This window comes from Protopterus annectens, chromosome 16.part0 (assembly GCF_019279795.1).
Source record: "Protopterus annectens isolate FY-2018-M chromosome 16.part0, PAN1.0, whole genome shotgun sequence".
NCBI lineage: Eukaryota > Metazoa > Chordata > Ceratodontiformes > Protopteridae > Protopterus > Protopterus annectens.
Genome location: NC_056750.1, coordinates 530,346 through 549,333, shown reverse-complemented (window position 1 = coordinate 549,333; position 18,988 = coordinate 530,346). Strand labels below are relative to the sequence as shown.

General features: G+C 37.6%; 1 protein-coding gene across 2 annotated transcripts in view; it reads left to right on the top strand.

The window, feature by feature from the left end:
* Positions 1 to 3,243: 3,243 nt before the first annotated feature.
* LOC122790962 (histo-blood group ABO system transferase-like) overlaps positions 3,244 to 18,988 on the top strand; it is a 515,753-nt gene continuing 500,008 nt past the window's right edge. For both annotated transcript variants that reach the window (XM_044058683.1, XM_044058682.1), the window contains exon 1: positions 3,244 to 3,468. In XM_044058683.1, coding sequence (XP_043914618.1) covers positions 3,453 to 3,468 — 16 coding nt within the window. In that variant the 5' untranslated portion in view covers positions 3,244 to 3,452. The remainder of the gene's footprint in view (positions 3,469 to 18,988) is intronic.

Genomic DNA, 18,988 nt, shown 5'->3' with positions numbered 1-18,988 from the left:
GCTGCCTAAAGAGTCCATCCATCCATCCATCCATCTACAAACCCTTTTCCCCATTGTTGCACATGAGGTAAGGGTGTCACTTCAACAGTGACAATCATCTAGAGCCAAGGTTTACACTGCCCGCTGCCTAGCCCTGCCATGGTTGTTTCTGCACACTACACACTCACACGCAGAGCCAGAGTCATGCTAGTAAGGAAAGTTTTGTTCTTTTATTTGTAGGAGCTATGCTGCTCCAGTATGCATATGTGTGTGTGTGTGTGTGTGTGTGTGTGTGTGTGTGTGTGTGTGTGTGTGTGTGTATGTGTGTAAAATGCCCCAGTTAGGTATACCTTGTGGTTAGTGTTATTCAGGCTCAAACAAGAGCCTGAATTCTCCACCCATACCACCACTTGTGATTCGGGGAGTTGAGTCCATAGCTCTCAACTGTCCAGATTTTCACAGAATATTTGGTTCATACTTTTGATCTGTTCCTCTTAAAATTTGTGGATTTCTGGCAAATCAGTGAGAACTGAATTCACTAAATAATGATAGCTCTTTAAGTTTCAGTCTTCTTATCTTTCGGGAAACACATGCTAACACAAAACACTTTATTTTAGCAATGTTCTAAGATTGTACAAGCAATTTTTAAAATGTATCCCTGGTTTTGGGCCTTTGCCCCCTCCCCCAAATAAATGTTGGCTTTTTCCAGATTTCTTGTGCTGCAAAGTTGAGAGATTTAGTTGAGTGTCAAGTGGATTTTACAAGGAGCTGAGAGCTTCAGGGGAAGAGCTTATGCTAAGCTGTTTCCATTGTTAGTAGCACAACAGGTAATATACTTGCTTTCTGTACAGAAAGCTGTGGGTTCTATTCCCACAGTATGCAGATGGATCCCTGTTACTGTGCTGTGTTGTACTTTAAAGGGAGTGGATGCTGCAGTCCTATGAATGTCCTCCTTTGGAGGAGTTACCTAGTAACTATGTTTATGTTATCAGTTTGCCATACATTTCCCATTGCAAAATTACTAGCTTATCATTTTTTTTTAATATAGCATAGGCAATTTATTCTTCAAGGACAACAGGGACTTTATTTATAGATGAAACAATGAAATACAAAATTTGTTTTATAGCAGCAACATCTTCATTAGTTACAGATCCCTTTAATGTTGAATTATTTAGATGACTTACTTCTGCAGAGATTTTGCATATTTACTGATATTGGTGGATTGTAATGATAGAAATTTGAATGGCCTTTTAAGGTTCAAATTTTCTGAAATTAGTAGTTTTGTCATTATTGGTTCATACATTTTGTTTCGTTGCTTACTAGAAGACTGTTCCAAACTACAAATTTAAAACACTTTCTAACAAGTAAGTGGTGCTGTAATATACAAAGAATATAATTTAATACAATCCGGTTAATACAATCAGGAAGGTGAATCAAAGAATGCATACATGTATGCTTGCTCACAGGATGCAGGAGATCAAAATATTGGAAGAGATCATTCACCAATGGAGTCCCCCAGGGTTAGGTGCTGAGACTTTTTCTGTTTGGCATATACATCTCAAAAGTAAAAGGAAATACCAAAGGGCTTTGGCCGACCAAGTCTGAGATGACTGCAAGCTAGGAGCAGTTACTGAATCCCCAAATGACTTAACCATCATGCAGGAAGGTTTGTCCCAAAAAATAACTGGTGCCAGAATCATGAATTGAAACTAAACTCCAAGAAATACATTATCATATCCTTTGGGAAGTCATCTACTCCAGAGAACTGCCAAATTGAAAATGCCCCCTGAAAACTGACCCAGTTGCTTGGCATTTGGGAACTTGTGTGTGTACAGTGACCTAACTTTTGACCAACATGTGCCCAGAGTTATAAGAAAGTCTTATTGCACAGCTTATAAACAAATTGATTGTGACTACATCTAGAGATGTTATTGTCCCCCTTTAAAAAGACGTCATTAGGTCAATCATTTTGTATAATGCCCACTTTGGCATGTATCTTTCTGGACCCATGCAACAATTGGAATACCCATAAAGATTCCTTACTAAAAGGATATCAGTCCAAAACAATAAGTCTTGCATGGACCACCTCAAAGATTTATCGCTGTACTTAGTATCCTACAGAGTGCTTAGAGGTGACATGTCTGGCACATAAGGCATCCTCTGACCTAATACAGATGGACCTACTGAACTTCAACAAGTCAAATGGCATCGGAAATACTTAGTCCAGGTATCTAAACTGAATGTTGTGGAGAAACAGATATCTATCACAGAGGCTACGACTGTTTCAGAACAGACTATCCATTCAAATGAAACAAAGCTCATCCCTGTCCATATTCAAATGCAACTTGGATCTAATGATGGGTAATAGAAAATGTACTCTAGGATTGCCCCTCATGTCTCTAATGGATAGAAGCAGTTCCTAAATGTTGCATCCCTTACATGGGTCCCCTCAAATTATCTATAGTATGATCACATTTATTCTCACTAGGGCTAATATACAATTATCAGCCATGGGATAGGTAAGACCAATCAGGAAATGTTAATTCAAGCACCAAAAGTTAAATTGGCTAAGCTTAAAATGTCCTCCAAATGAAAAAAAAAATGCCCTTTTTAGATCACTAAGTGCCCCTCTCACCCTCCCAGTCTTCAACAGCTTCCTGTTGTCTTCCTTTTGTTGATATGATCTAAGATCTTGCCTTTAAAATATCCCCATGTCTCTGTGATTCTTGTGCTGATTTTATGAACCAAAGCTACTGGCCCCATAGGTACAAGTAATTTTGCAGTAGCTTGCTCTTTGGACAAAAATTAATAGATAAAGCCAGTTTTACTAACAGTTACACTTACTAACAGCTTACTAGCAACATCAACTAGGAAGCTGACAGAATGGTTATAATATGCTGTTTTATAATTATGAAATGTGCTTTTGACGAATTAATATGAATCATTACTCTTTATCACGGCTATCACTGAAAAACATCGCCAACAGTGATTGGGTGACAGAGCCATTTAATATGGAACTAAAAGGAACAGGGACTTTTTAAGACTCAGAATGAGAAAAGTTCTTGATACTGAGGTACACTTCATCAGAGGTTTAATGAGGATTTTATTTTTCTAATGAATACGGATGAGCTACCTGTCGGCCGGCTCATGAAAAGTCATTAATTACTCACTGTCGTCAGTAAAAATAAATAAATAAATAAATAAACAAACAAATAAATAAATAAATAAATAAATACAACTGTGGGCGGGACTTACTACTGCGCTTCCGGAGAGCACGAGAAATACATTCTTTTAATTAACAGGCTCGGTATAACAGATTGATACTAGGATTCACCAAAATACTTCGGTGCGCCCAGAGCCAAGAGAAACACACCTTGTGACAAGAAAAGAGAGGAAACCTTTTAACCCAGGCGTGCTGTTTTCCTGCATTAATAGCTGAGGTGGTACAGAGAGTGACTAGGAACAGCTTAACCATGGCCAGAGAATGGGGTATGTAATTAAATAATGGCTGTCTGTTGTCAGAAGGTCGGGGATCCGATCCCTTTGAATTGGGGACAGGATTTCTGTAAGGGTTGTCCTTATCTACCACGATTCGTGGGTTAATTATTCAGTGTTTCTTACACACGGGCGCTCACAAGCTCTCAAACACACACTAACGACAGTAGTATGTTTTATTTTACTTGATTTAAGAATATTCACATCAGGAAAACACTTTATAAATTATTACCACACAATGCACCCTACTACAAATTTTTCACTTTGAAAACTTTTCCTGTGGCTTTGTTACTTACCTTCCATTTTATACCTCCGTGTAACCGGCTGAAGGTTTCATTTTGTACTTTATGAAGAGAAATGTGTTTTGAAAATCATTTGCATCACCTAGTTATAATTAATTGCAATAATTTTAATCTTTGGATGGTGCTAGTTTTTTGTTTTAAGTGGGTTTGTATAAAACTACGTTACCTCACCGCTGCTGTTTTTAAAAAGTCGTTATTATGTTTTATGTTGTTCATGACTATGTACGATTCAGTTGTCTTAGTTCCTCCCATTGTCTTGCTAAGAAACCCGACTCTGTTTTGCCCACTGCATTTTACCCCCCTTCCTCTTGTTCTATTCAATTTCATAAAGCAATCCAAAATGCCTTTGTATGATTTCAGTAATAAATGCAGACATGCATGGATGCACGCTTGACAGGCTGCACAGACGGTATTAATTATGCGTATATTCTTGGCATGTATGCATATTTTATTTATTTTTATTTATTTATTGCCATTTGATTACCAGGAAAGTCTGACTTGGTTTAAGCTCATTTTCAGCCGAGGCCCGGGGAGAAAAGCTTAAACTTATGACAAAAAATTTTAAGAACAATAATTTTACATTCTTCAAAATAAAAGAAAAACATTTGCAGTTTAAATAATTATAACACATTTTGCATAATATAACAGCATTGGTTAAGAATAGATAAATTATACACAATATAAAAACATTGGTTAAGAATAGATACAGGGTATATAACAATCATTTGATGTTAGAGAAATATTAGAAAGTTTGCAAAGAAATTAAAGATAAGTTAGTCTAATACAAATAGGAATTGCAATAGTGAGGGAAAAAAACTGGCTTATGGTATATTTTAGAGAGAAAGTCATGGAAAAGAATCAGACAGCAGTAAGGAAGTAAGTAAAGAAGGGAGATTAAGGAGGTATAAGGAATGAAAAGGTACTTAAAGTATATCACGATTTTGAACAAGAACAGAGCCAGATTTTAGCTAAAAAGTCTTTCAGAGTGGTTTTGAACTATTTGAGGTAGTATACAGACCTAATGCTTACAGGTAAGGAGTTCTAAGCCTTAGCAACTTTGCATGAGTACGGACAATGCATAGCAGATTTACTAGGTTTGTCGAGAGACAGGAGATTTTGGTCACTGGATCACAATGACCGACTGGGAATGTAGTTGTGCAGAATGTTTTTTAGTGTTTGACAGGAAAATGGGTGCTGGATAATTTTATAGGTTGTACAAAGTGTATATTCTAGTTGATGTGGAAGTTCTATCCAATTTAAGCTTTTCAGTGCTATACAGTGGTGGGTTCTGAAAGGGGTATGTGCAATCCTGCAACTTTGTTATGTCATTGTTCAAGTTTTAATTTTTGGGAAGCTTGGAGGCTAGTAAGGATGGGAATGCCATAAAGAAGAGTGGAGAGGAGATAAGTGAGTGACAAGTGTAATTTTTGGAGAGGGAGTTTTTGGCTCTGTAAAGCATCCCTAGTTATTCTTATGTGATTTTGTATATGCAGGTCGGATATAAGATTATCCTCCATTATCACTCCTAATAGTTTGCTTTGAGAAGTGACTTCAGTTGTATTATCAAGAGAGAGGACTTTAAATTTAATTTTTTCATGAGAGAGGGATTTGGGGGGAAAGTAGTACTTTGGTCTTTTTGGGTTGAACATGAGTTGTGAGTTACGAAGCCATGTTTCAATAGCTGTTAAAGCTTCCTAGGTAATTTTTTGGAGATGTATCATGTTGTCAGATATGTAAATGAAAGTGGGATGATCTGCATGTTGTTTTAGTGTGGTCCGCTGGGTAGAACTATAAAGGGTGGTGGTGAAAATGTTAAAGAGGAGGGGCTCAAGGATAGAGCTTTGTGGCCACTGGTGGTGACTGGGAGATAAGGAAGGAGCATGTAGTTCCATTTTACTGACCAATATCTATTGGACAGGTAGCTTTTGAACTACAGAGGAGTAGGCTGAGAGAGACCTAGTGAGGACATTTGAAGTAGAAGTTTGCTGTACCAAACGGTGGTGAGGGCTTTTGACAAGTCTAGAAATAAGGATGTGACTGGTTTGCCATTATCTCTAGCTTTATTGACTGTATCTATATAGATTAGAAGGGCAGTGCTAGTACCATGTTAAGGAGGGGAGCCATGTTGTATAGAGGATAGGAGTTCTACCTGCAGAAGACAGTCTAACAATTATTTTTGAATACATTTTTCAAGTATTTTGTCAAAGAGTTATAAGACAGCTATAGGTATATACTGGTGCATCTGTATCTTCTGACTGACTGATCATAGAAGATGAAATTAAAATTGTTTAAATTGCAAATTGTGCATCTTTTTGGGGAACTTTACACAGATCTATTCCATAAGATCTGTATTTGTGGGAAAGGGACTGTTATTGTAAAGGGAAAATTACTTTTATTTTGTATGGGTGCCAAAAACGCTCTTTTACCTCTGCTGTGTGTTTTGCTGCTAGTGTTTATGTAAAATACACATTGGTGTTGCCTAAAGGTTTGAAATAGAGGACCAATGAGAATGCTAATGTTCTTAAAATCACTGCATTGGTATGACTGAATTTACACAAAGGCTTGTTGCATGCCTATTTAACTGTTCCTTTACAGTGCTGGTTTTGCTTACAGGACCACAGCACTAAGTTTTCCATTGGCTCTAATTCCTTCATGGCAAATTTTGGGGTGGACTCAAGCAGATGTCTGACAGCAAAAATCTTAAACACTTGTAGCCATATTTTTTTTGTAGTTTTATCTGCTTTGCACTGCACTGTGAGTGTGTGTTTGAATGAACAAATTGAAATGCATTACTGTGACCATTATTATTTGATTTGATCCCAGACAGACATTTGAAGTATACACAGTAACATGGCTATAATTACTGGGTACAGGGCAGTCAGTGGGTAAAAGTGACCTCCTGAGTCAGGGGCAAATCCAAAAATAATCAGGTACACTTTTTTAAAATATTAGTACTAATTTGAGAAACTGATGGAATAAGTGAATATGAATTAACATTCTTTTTCTGAAATAAAAGTATATAACTCTAATTATTATCATTGTTAAGTGTAATCTACCATCTTTTCTCTCAAAATCAACAGTTTTATGAGCCAAAATCATAAACAGTCCTGAAAATCTGGGACGCATGAAAGGTATGATAATAAAACATAGAATATACATGTAATGAATGATGAGAAACATGAGTATTCTTCAGTGTTAAGAGACAAAAACAGAAGTGGTTAAAAAAAGAAAAGTGCTTAAAAAAGGATAAGTTCATAATCATTACCTTGAATTCTACATTACAAACCACTAATTTTTAAGAAAATTGGTTTGGGGTGAAGATGTCTCACCAGAGAAAATATCAAATTAAAAATATACTATGATACATCTATAAGGTGTATAAAATATCTACAAATCCCACAAGAGGATGAAAAAAATGTTGTGAACATAAACAGTATGAAATAATTAGAGGGATTCAGTAGACAACTTAGATCCTGTCTGTGTGTGTTTTTGTACAGTATAGTAACATATAGCTCTGTAGCTTTGCACTGATGTGCAGTATAATCTGCATTGTTACTCTGCTTTATTGTACTCTAAACTCTGCTTCTGTTCATCAGTGCATTCTTTTAGTATTTTGTGATGTAACAGAACTGTGGCAGCAAAAGTGTTCCCGTAGTCTGGTCCACTTATCTGATAAATAAATTACTTTTTTTGCTATATAAGCTGCTGAATCTGTCCTAACTGGAATGTTATTGTAGTTTCAAAGGTAGTATGAATGGTGAAACCTGAACAAACATGGCAGTAAGCTGATCATCTCATCTTTCACTGTAACTGTCAACTGTTCCAGTTCCAGTAAGCAGAATATTAACTGAATAGACGTCACTGTTTTGTTTCTAAAAGCAAAACAGAGAAAAAATGCAGTTCCATTAGTTTTAGAATTAGTTACATGTTACTAACATTTGTACAGCTATGGGAAGTCAAAAGAAATAAATTAGCGTCAGTCAGCTTTCCAGCTTTATGTTTTATTTTTGCCCAGTGGGCCCTGGTCATGGCTGGAAAGGGTTTATTAACCAGTGTGCTTGTCCGGGTACCAAAATGGAATTTAATAAACAAAACATTAAGTATCAAACAAAAACGTAAAAGCACAGTTTGAGTGACAGTCTTTCCTTGTTTTACTGTAATTTGCAACAATGTATCACAGAGTGCATATAGCACTGTTTTAATTTCAAAACAATATGTCTATACTGTAGCAACTAAACCCTGTGGCAGAAGACAACAGCAGTAATCCATATAGCTTCAGACAACAGCAGTAATCCAGACAACTTCAGTAAAATCCAAGCAGCTTCAGTAAAATCCAAAATTGTTTATTGTGTAAGCGCTTTCGTAATGTTGCACATTACTACGTCTGATGAAGTAATGTGTAACATTACGAAAGCGCTTACACAATAAACAGTTTTGGATTTTACTGAAGCTGTTTGGATTTTACTGAAGTTGTCTGGATTACTGCTATTGTCTGAAGCTGTTGGATTACAGCTGTTGTCTTCTGCCACATGGTTTAGTTGTTGTTGGACTATTGGATTTGCTCTCTGCTCCTTTGGGTTTTCATTTTTCATGTCTATAAAATAATTTAAGTTCACTAAAGATGTATTTGCTGGTTATATATAATATTTATATGATGAGTTGTTGGTTGTAAAGCTGTTTATGAGCACAGATGCACAGACTGTGGGTTATGATTGTAGCTAGTGTAGGACAGTGGTTTTAAGTTTGTCTAGTCTACATATATGAAATGCTGGATGTGTTATTTGGATTTTAGCTAGTGTAGGCAACTAAGGTTGTATAGTCTGCATATATGAAATGGTGGATGTGTTATTTGGATTTTGGCTAGTGCAGGGCAATGGTTAAGTTTGTGTCATCTAGCTAGTGTAGGGCATCAGTTAAGTTTGTGTCGTCTACATACATGAAATGCTAGAACTAATTGGGCTAGAGGGTAGATTAGAAATATGTTTACCTTTCTGAGGGATGGACATTTTCTGAAGAATTAGAAGTTTGTTGCTGTAGTATCTGTCATTAGTTATTTAAATCCACAATGGTCACCATAAGAATTACTACTTTTTTTTTATAACAGACAGAGCTAAATAATTTGAGAACAAAAATCAGGGCTGTCCCTGAAAATCAGAGACAGCTGGACAGCGCAAAGGTATATGGCTACTAAATATTTTGCTAGAAATTTTCTTGCAAATGTGACTGTATGTTGTAGTGACTCATGGTATTTCTAATCATGTTTGTTGCTGTGTTTGTGGCCATTTATACATAGAAGAGATGTCTGTTTTATAGTTAATGCTAAAAATTTTCTTGCAAATGTGATTGTATGTTGTAGTGACTCATGGTATTTCTAATCATGTTCATTGCTGCGTTTGTGGCCATTTGTACAGATGTCTGTTTTATAGTTAATGCTACATTTTGTTTTCATTTCTAATTTCAAATTCTTCATTTTGATAGCCCCATTATCCTAAACAACTTCAAACAGTGTTTTAGTTTTGTAATATTCAAACGTAAGATGGCTGGCATGCAGCTTTTTCTGTTTGGAATAGACTGCGTATGCAGTAAGTGTGTCATTGCAGTAGCCAAATAATTTGATGTATGAAAAGAAATTATACTAAAGTGCTTCCACTATGAGTGGATGAAAGCGAATGAACCAATGATCAAAATCCCTGAACTACGTGTGGCAAAATAAATAAGTAAATAAAGGCAGAAAAATCACTTTTTTAACTGTAAAGCCCCTCCTGTACCCCTTGGTGTGGGGGACAAGCCCTCAGTACCCCTGAACGTATATATACCAACTGCACGGTCACACGAACTCAAAGAAGGGGGATATTCTCCCCAAAAAGACATCACTGCCGGCACAGCCCATAGCAGTGATTTCCTAAGGAGGTACTCTGATCGTTGGTGACCCTCAGGCAACATTTTGCACTGACCTGAGAGTGAGTTTTTTTTTAGTTACAGAAGGCAGCACCAGGAGGTATGTTACTCTTCATTACTGAACATTTTTTTCTTTTTCTCTGGTGCATTTTTTTTATTGAACTTGTTTATTTATAAACCTGTGTAGAAAATACAACATTGGTATTGTGAAAAAGAAAAAGTCCACTAATGCAAGAACAAAAGCAGTGAATACAAGTTTCCTTTTTCTATTGGGAAACCTTTTTTCTTTCCACCAGGTCAGTTTTTTTTTAATGACTGGAAGGTGTCTTGGCATTTGCCATTTTAGTTGGTTTAATTGTGATGCATTGCCTTTATGTTGCAGCGTGCACAAAAATCTTCGTGTGTCCTACATTGTATGTACCCTGGATTGGTATTAGTTGAATTATCATTTCAAGACTTGCTCAGAGGTACGAACAGCCAAGAACTTTGCATATATTCAGAATATTTATATTTATTTCCTCATACATTTGCTGACCAGGTTGAAGGGTTGGTCTAAGGCCATTGTCAGTCACTCCAGGAAGTACTATTACAATGACCACCCCCCCTCCACACACAGACACACACACACACACACACACACACACACACACACACGCGCGCGCGTGAGCGCAAACAGGAGGGATGGACTGTAGATGGAACATACAGCTCCAAACGAAAATTAGAAAATTGTACAGCAAATGTGAGGAAACCACTGCATCAACAAATATAGAGAAAGGAAGGATATTCAAAGATCCATTTCAACATAAATCATAAGTCAGTACAGAAGAAAAGTAAACTTGCTTTGTAAGACGATAATTCATTTTAGCTATTTCAAGCCTAAGCCATTGTCAATGAGAAACTGGTATTTCTTTTAAAGTGGAGCATTCCTAAGGAGTGATCCTGACTCATGAATGTTTGTATTTATTTACTCAAGGGAGGGATCATTTCCTTCAATCACATTTATACTGTTTGCACTCTATCACAAGAAATAATCCATTATTTTACTTGTTGTGATGGCCATTCAAGACTCTGTACAGCTGGACTCTGTTTGTCCCTAACCTTAACACTCCCTTCTCTCTCCCTAACCCAAAGACTCCCTTCCTACTTCCTACACCTGAAATGTCCCTTGCTGTCCCTAAACAAAACACCCCCTTCCTGACCACTGTTCTAATGAACATTCCCACACCTTCCTACTCCATCACCATGGCTACCACAATTACCTTACCTATTCTCAAATAATGTGTTCAGGTTAGCTGCGGTAACTTATAATTGAAATAAAGGCATGGCTACACAATAGAAAGAAAAGAGGAAGAAGGACAGCTTTCAATTGTCCAAAATGTATTAACTATGTATATGGTAATGACATCATGGAGGACTTATCACTATTGATATGGTAATGACATCATAAAGGATTTATCACTATTTATATGGTAATGACATCATGAAGGATTTATCACTATTTATTTATATGGTAATGACATCATAGAGGTTGTATCACTATATTGTATGGACATTATGGAGGTTGTATCACTATTTATATGGTAATGACATCATAAAAGATTTATCACTGTTTATATGGTAATGACATCATGAAGGATTTATCACTATTTATTTATATGGTAATGATATCATAGAGGTTGTATCACTATATCGTATGGACATCATGGAGGTTGTATCACTATTTATATAGTAATGACATCATGAAGGATTTATCACTATTTATATGGTAATGACATCATGGAGGACTTATCACTATGAAATGGTAATGACATCATGGAGGACTTATCACTATGTATATGGTAATGACATCATGAAGGATTTATCACTATTTATATGGTAATGACATCATGAAGGTTGTAGCACTATTTATTTATATAGCAATGACATCATAGAGGTTGTATCACTATATGGTATTGACATCATGGAGGTTGTATCACTATTTATATGGTAATGACATCATGGAAGTTGTATCACTATTTATATGGTAATGACATCATGGAGGTTGTATCACTATATGGTAATTACATCCCGGAGGTTGTATCACTATTTATATGGTAATGACATCATGGAGGTTGCATCACTATTTATATGGTAATGACACCATGGAGGTTGTATCCCTATTTATACGGTAATGACACCATGGAGGTTGTATCCCTATTTATATGGTAATGACATCATGGAGGTTGTATCCCTATTTATATGGCAATGACATGAAGGAGGTTGTATCACTATTTATATGGCAGTGACATGAAGGAGGTTGTATCACTATTTATATGGCAGTGACATCATGGAGGTTGTATCACTATTTATATGGTAATGACATCATGGAGGTTGTATCCCTATTTATATGGTAATGACATGACGGAGGTTGTTTCACTATTTATATGGCAGTGACATCATGGAGGTTGTATCCCTATTTATATGGTAATGACATCATGGAGGTTGCACCACTATTTATATGGTAATGAGATCATGGAGTTTGTATCCCTATTTATATGGTAATGACATCATGGAGGTTGTATCACAACATCATGGAAGTTGCATCGGTGTATGGTAATGACATCATGGAGGTTGTATCACTATTTATATGGTAATGACACCATGGGGGTTATATCCCTATTTATATGGTAGTGACATCATGGAGGTTGTATCACTATTTATATGGTAATGACATCATGGAGGTTGTATCAGTATATGGTAGTGATATCATGGAGGTTGTATCACTATATGGTAATGATATCATGGAGGTTGTATCACTATTTATATGGTAATGGCACCATGGAGGTTGTATCCCTATTTATATGGTAGTGACATCATGGAGGTTGTATCACTATTTATATGGTAATGACATCATGGAGGTTGTATCACTATTTATATGGTAATGACATCATACATCATGGAGGACATCATGGAGGTTGTATCAGTATATGGTAGTGATATCATGGAGGTTGTATCACTATATGGCAATGACATCATGGAGGTTGTATCATTGTTTATATGGTAATGACATCATGGAGGTTGTATCACTATGTATATGGTAATGACATCATGGAGGTTGTATCACAACATCATGGAGGTTGCATCGGTATATGGTAATGACATCATGGAGGTTGTATCACTATTTATATGGTAATGACACCATGGGGGTTGTATCCCTATTTATATGGTAGTGACATCATGGAGGTTGTATCACTATTTATATGGTAATGACATCATGGAGGTTGTATCAGTATATGGTAGTGATATCATGGAGGTTGTATCACTATATGGTAATGATATCATGGAGGTTGTATCACTATTTATATGGTAATGACACCATGGAGGTTGTATCCCTATTTATATGGTAGTGACATCATGGAGGTTGTATCACTATTTATATGGTAATGACATCATGGAGGTTGTATTACTATTTATATGGTAATGACATCATACATCATGGAGGACATCATGGAGGTTTTATCAGTATATGGTAGTGATATCATGGAGGTTGTATCACTATATGGTAATGACATCATGGAGGTTGTATCATTGTTTATATGGTAATGACATCATGGAGGTTGTATCACTATGTATATGGTAATGACATCATGGAGGTTGTATCACTATTTATATGGTAATGACATCATGGAGATTGTATCACTATTTATATGGTAATGATATCATGGAGGTTGTATCACTATTTATATGGTAATGACATCATGGAGGTTGTATCACTATTTATATGGTAATGACATCATGGAGGTTGTATCACTATTTATATGGTAATGATATCATGGAGGTTGTATCACTATTTATATGGTAGTGACATCATGGAGGTTGTATCACTATTTATATGGTAATGACATCATGGAGGTTGTATCAGTATATGGTAGTGATATCATGGCGGTTGTATCACTATATGGTAATGACATCATGGAGGTTGTATCACTATTTATATGGTAATGACACCATGGAGGTTGTATCCCTATTTATATGGTAGTGACATCATGGAGGTTGTATCACTATTTATATGGTAATGACATCATGGAGGTTGTATCAGTATATGGTAGTGATATCATGGAGGTTGTATCACTATATGGTAATGACATCATGGAGGTTGTATCACTATTTATATGGTAATGACATCATGGAGGTTGTATCACTATTTATATGGTAATGACATCATGGAAGTTATTGCTCTGTAGTGATTAAATATGAACACAAATAAATAAGAAAAAGAGGGAGAAGAGTTGAAGAAAAAGTTGTAAATGATGGTGGCAAGACACTAAATTGTCCCTGACGTGCACATTTTGTCACTGATTACAGTTGGCTTTGTCATAGATTTTAGAAATAAAATGTTGAAATGTCCGGGGATCTGGAAGTTTCTGTTTAATAGGAGTAGAAAGCCACACAGTTAGTTGGTTTTACTGGACAGGTTATGATTTAATGCAACCAAATAAATTATCATGAATGCTAATAGCATTTAGTAGGAACTTGTTCAGCCATGAAAGAAGATTGTTTAGCAATGATGATGTGGATTGTTTGTCTTAGGACAACGCAGAAGCAAACAGTAGGAATAATATCTTAGTCTCAGCAGGAAAAGACATTTTTAAAGTTGAGGAAGTGGGATCTCACTGACACTTTTCCATAGGATGGGTAGCTCAGAAGGTGGGAGTGAAAGCTGTACCCAAAGCTGAATGAATGGATGCTTCCTGTGGTAACATGACAGTGCAAGGTTACTATATCCTTGCTCATTGGTATCGCCACACAGAGGAGGCCTGCATATTGTTGCTGTACTGATGCAAAGGCTAAGTCTAAGTACTCCACCATTAAGCGTATTTATCATTGTAACTCTGTTCCTTCCCTAATTCCCCCTTACCCTTTCTCCATCTGTCCTGTGCCCACTTGAATAGCTTTGTGGATTCTCTCTCCACTACCCATTCTGGTAGTCTGTCCCATGAGTGCATGACCCTCCCTGCAAAACACTACCTTTTGAAGAGCCAGAGAGTATATAGCCCATACAATCTGCTGCCTACCCCCTCCTCTTCTCTCTCCGTCTTTTATTTTCAGAATGGCAACCTCACATCTCCCTGACATGATTTTGTCCACTGGTGTGCTTTCTCCCATTATTTCTGATCACAAAAGAAAACTCCAGATCCTCTAGTCTCTGATCAGATCCCTTTCCATCTATTCCACAGATCCTTCTGGTTAATTTTCTGGATTCGTTCTAGTATTCTGATGTTCCTTTCCTTTTATGGCCTCTAGAACCACACTCCATACTAAAGGTAGGGTTTGAACAAGGCACCTTATAATGAAAGCATTACCTCTTCACTTCCTGAATCTATCCTAGTATATATACACACCATCTTTCTTTTTGCTGCTGCCTCTGCTCTGTCCCTGTGCTCCCAGTGGTCCAGTCTAGGTGTTATCAGGATTCCCAGATCCCTTTAGTTCTCTGTCATTAGTTCTGCTACCCCAACCCCAGCTGATACATCACACAGTTGCTGTTTTGCCCCAGCTGCAGTATTCTGAGTGTGTTTGCAGTAAGTCTCAACTGCTACATTTCTGCCAACATTGGCAGTCTTTCCAATCATTCCTAGGCTCTTCCCCTTGTCTTTCTAGTGATACACCTATGTGAGTTTAGCCCTGTTTTGTTTTTCCACACTTATGTCTCAGGTGAACACCATGAAGTATACTAAACCCAGGACAGACCCCTTGTGATATTCAGATAATCACTTTACTAATTTCTAACATCATCCCATTCAACATAACTCTCTCTGTAATGTGTCATCCAGTCATGCAGCAACCCAGCTCTTTAGTTTTGGTTCTGACCCTAACCTCTCTGGTTTTCATACCAGCTTCCTGTGTAGAACCAAGTGAAACGCTTTGCAGAAGTCAGGGTAGATCTTCTACTGGCACTACCATGCAAGTTCGACTGTAGTCAAGGTCATAGTTAGGTCAATTGCCCCTCTTTGTACTCTTCAGATCTGTACTCCCCCTCACCCTGAACAAAAAAAAAGAAAGGTCTTTGAATGAAAAAAAAAATGGATTCTGAACTCCAACAAAGAGCTTAAGCACTCTCCCAGCCATCAGGCATATCCACTCTAGCCAATGATCAGGGATTTGTTAAAGAACTCCATCAGGGTCCACCATCCCACTGGCTGCATTTCTGAAAACTGGGAGTAGTTCATCTGCTACTTTTGTTTTCTCTTCCTGTGGCCCAAATATTTGCCTTAGTACTTTCGCTGTGGTGCAACGGTAGCATTGTTGCCTCACAGCAAGAGGTTCTCCCGTTCACTTCTCGGCTGGAGTGCAGGGAGTGCCTTCTTTGTAGAGTCTGCATGTCCTCCCCGCGGTTGGGCGGGCATTCAAAAGACATGCGTAAATGGGCGTGCCTTAACTGAAGGTTGAACATCGAGCTGGCACCTCGACGTTCTTGAAAATCTACTGCCAATCATTAGTGGGCTGGAGTTCCACTGTGGCGACCCCTAACCAGGAAAAGCCGAAAGACAACAACCTCATTGCTGTTTATCTGGGCATTTGGTCACTCCTATCCATGTTTGTTCTGCCTCTCTGCCAGTCTGGTGCTTTCCCTCTCTGTTTTCCTTTTTTGAAGACTGAGGTAAAATATTCCTGTAATACATTTACATTTTCAGTCTTCTGGGATTTCTCCCCCTTCTTGCCCAACCTGACCATGTCTGTTTCATCCTTCCTCCTTTCAGATTAGCTGAAGGCCAAGTTTAAATCCTGTTTAGTACAATAAGATGATTGTAATATGTTACAAGCAAGTTGCGCGACAAAGATAAAACCACATTAAGCCTAGACTGGAAACAGTAGAAGTTATAAGAAAATTATTGTCCAATTAAGCCACTAAAATATAAAGTAAACATATACATTGGTAGTTAAGCTGCTAGTTTATGTGGGTAGATAAATGTAACTTATCACTGGAGGAGGTGAATCCGAGGAACATTGTTACTTATCTTTAAAACATAAATTATGAAAGTTCAAAGAATACAGTTATATGGGTAGATACAATGTAGCTTAGTAATCAATGGAGAAGGTGAAGTAGAGGTACATTGTTACTTATGATTAAAACATAACTTGTGAAGGTTCACAGAACACAGCTGGTGGAACATACGCCTGTACCATAACGCAGTGAATAGATAGAAGCCTTTGGGCCCCTCAATGCCCTGTATGCTAGGGATGTATATTAAGTGATAGAACACAGCAGAGCATGATTTACCCCCACCCCATCTATGTTGACATAATTTTGGTTCCAAGGCAATAGATGTAGGGATGAAATAGAACGAATACAGTTATTTTTGTTTGCTTCTGTAATCGTAGGCATTTTTTTCTGCAGGAAAACTTATTTAGGCAGACACCATTTTCAGACGAGTAGGAGAGGGAGTGAAGATTTTCTAGGAGACATAATATTACAAAGAGTACAGGGTGTATTAGAAAAAGCAAATGATAAAACAGAAATGGTAATGGATTTTTGACACACATTTAGATTCAGTGCCTACTTTATGAATGTAATAAAGCCTGTAATGTTAATTTAGCTGTACATACTCCTGCATGATGCAACTAACAAGAAAAACAAACAGAAACCTTATATTCAGTATACCTGAACCTTCACAGTAGGTAAATGCAGGTAGATGGAATCAGATGGTGGAACATGTTTTTAAATTTACTGGAATGTAGTAATTGCCATATTTAGAAACATTCACTGTGTCATACTAAGTGAATTTGTAGAGCTATAAGTTGTGTGCAGCCTAAGTGTAATTAAAAAAACCCAGCTACATGACATGGCCCCCAGTCAAAAGATGCTGTTGGCAGTGTTATATGCTAATGACTATAACAAGGTTAATGGTGCAAAACCAGATAGCAGAGTTATTCAGAAGTTTCAAAATGTCTCGCAGCAATGTCACTATTAATTTAGATTTGAGTGTAGTTATATGCCCATACTCAACGGAGTACATTGTCCAAACATGCTTGGGGTTGCCATGGCCACTGTAAATGTGTATCTGCAGGAAGTTCTTATTGCAGCTGCTGTATGTCTCGCAGCAATGTCACTATTAATTTAGATTTGAGTGTAGTTATGTGCCCATACTCAACGGAGTACATTGTCCAAACATGCTTGGGGTTGCCATGGCCACTGTAAATGTGTATCTGCAGGAAGTTCTTATTGCAGCTGCTGTGCCCAAAGGTTCAGAGTGCTTTACTTGGAGGATCAGGGTCATCCAGTTATGGTTAACATTTCATGCTTTCCACAGCACTCAACCTATGCTATGTGGACAGGGACTCAATGCAACAAATTGTGGATATGTCACCGTGTGTGCAGCCTGGCAGGAGTCATGGAGTATCTATCCCAGTGGATAAGAAGGTATGCATGATTTTACTTGTATTAGCTACAAGGACCTTTCAGTGATGTGATGTACTGGGTGAACAGTGAGGGTATCTTAGGCCTATGACTCGAGAATAGTTCATCAGATTCTCCATACCATGGTTTACCATGTTGGGGGTGCATATATGGTTCCTGCATTATTCAGAGGAGAGAGAACACCATGTGAGAGTTCTGATATAGCTATTTTTCTAAGGTTCTAGAGGGGCCATAGACTGTACCCAGATTGAAGTAAAGGCCACCTGGTGAACCAAGAAGGATGGAATTTGAACTGCCAGTTGTATCAAACCATCAGCTGCCAGGTGGTATATAAGGCACAGGATGTCATTTAAATATGTGTGTGTAGGCCACCTGGGCAGTTAATATGGCACAGATGCAATATGAACCAAAGTTTTGAGTGGGGGGGGTGACTTCCCACATGGACATCTTGTTGATGCTGGATATCTCCTTGTCCCCTAACTCATAACACCCATCAGAAATCTCCATAATCAAATTGATCAGGCGTACAAGCCAGAAACATTTTTGAGCTTGTGTTTGGACTGCTGATAGCACACTTTCATTGTCTGTATTCATCCATTGATATCCTGCAGCTTGACCCTAACACTTGTACCAAAATACTGACTATATCACGTGACTATAGTTAGGAAGCAGTTACAGCAGGGTGGCCTTTTACAAGGTGAGCAGTTCCTAGTACAATGAAACTTAGACAAGCTGTCAGAGGAGGAGCCAACAGGAGATGACTGTGCCAGGCAGAGGTGGCACAGCATGTTGTGGCACTGGCACAAAGGCAACGGATTGCACATAGCTTTTCAACATAACTTTACAAGATGTTAGAGAACGGGTGACCTGTAGATCAGTACCATTATTGGACAGTGAACATTCTCCAGCAGGGTGT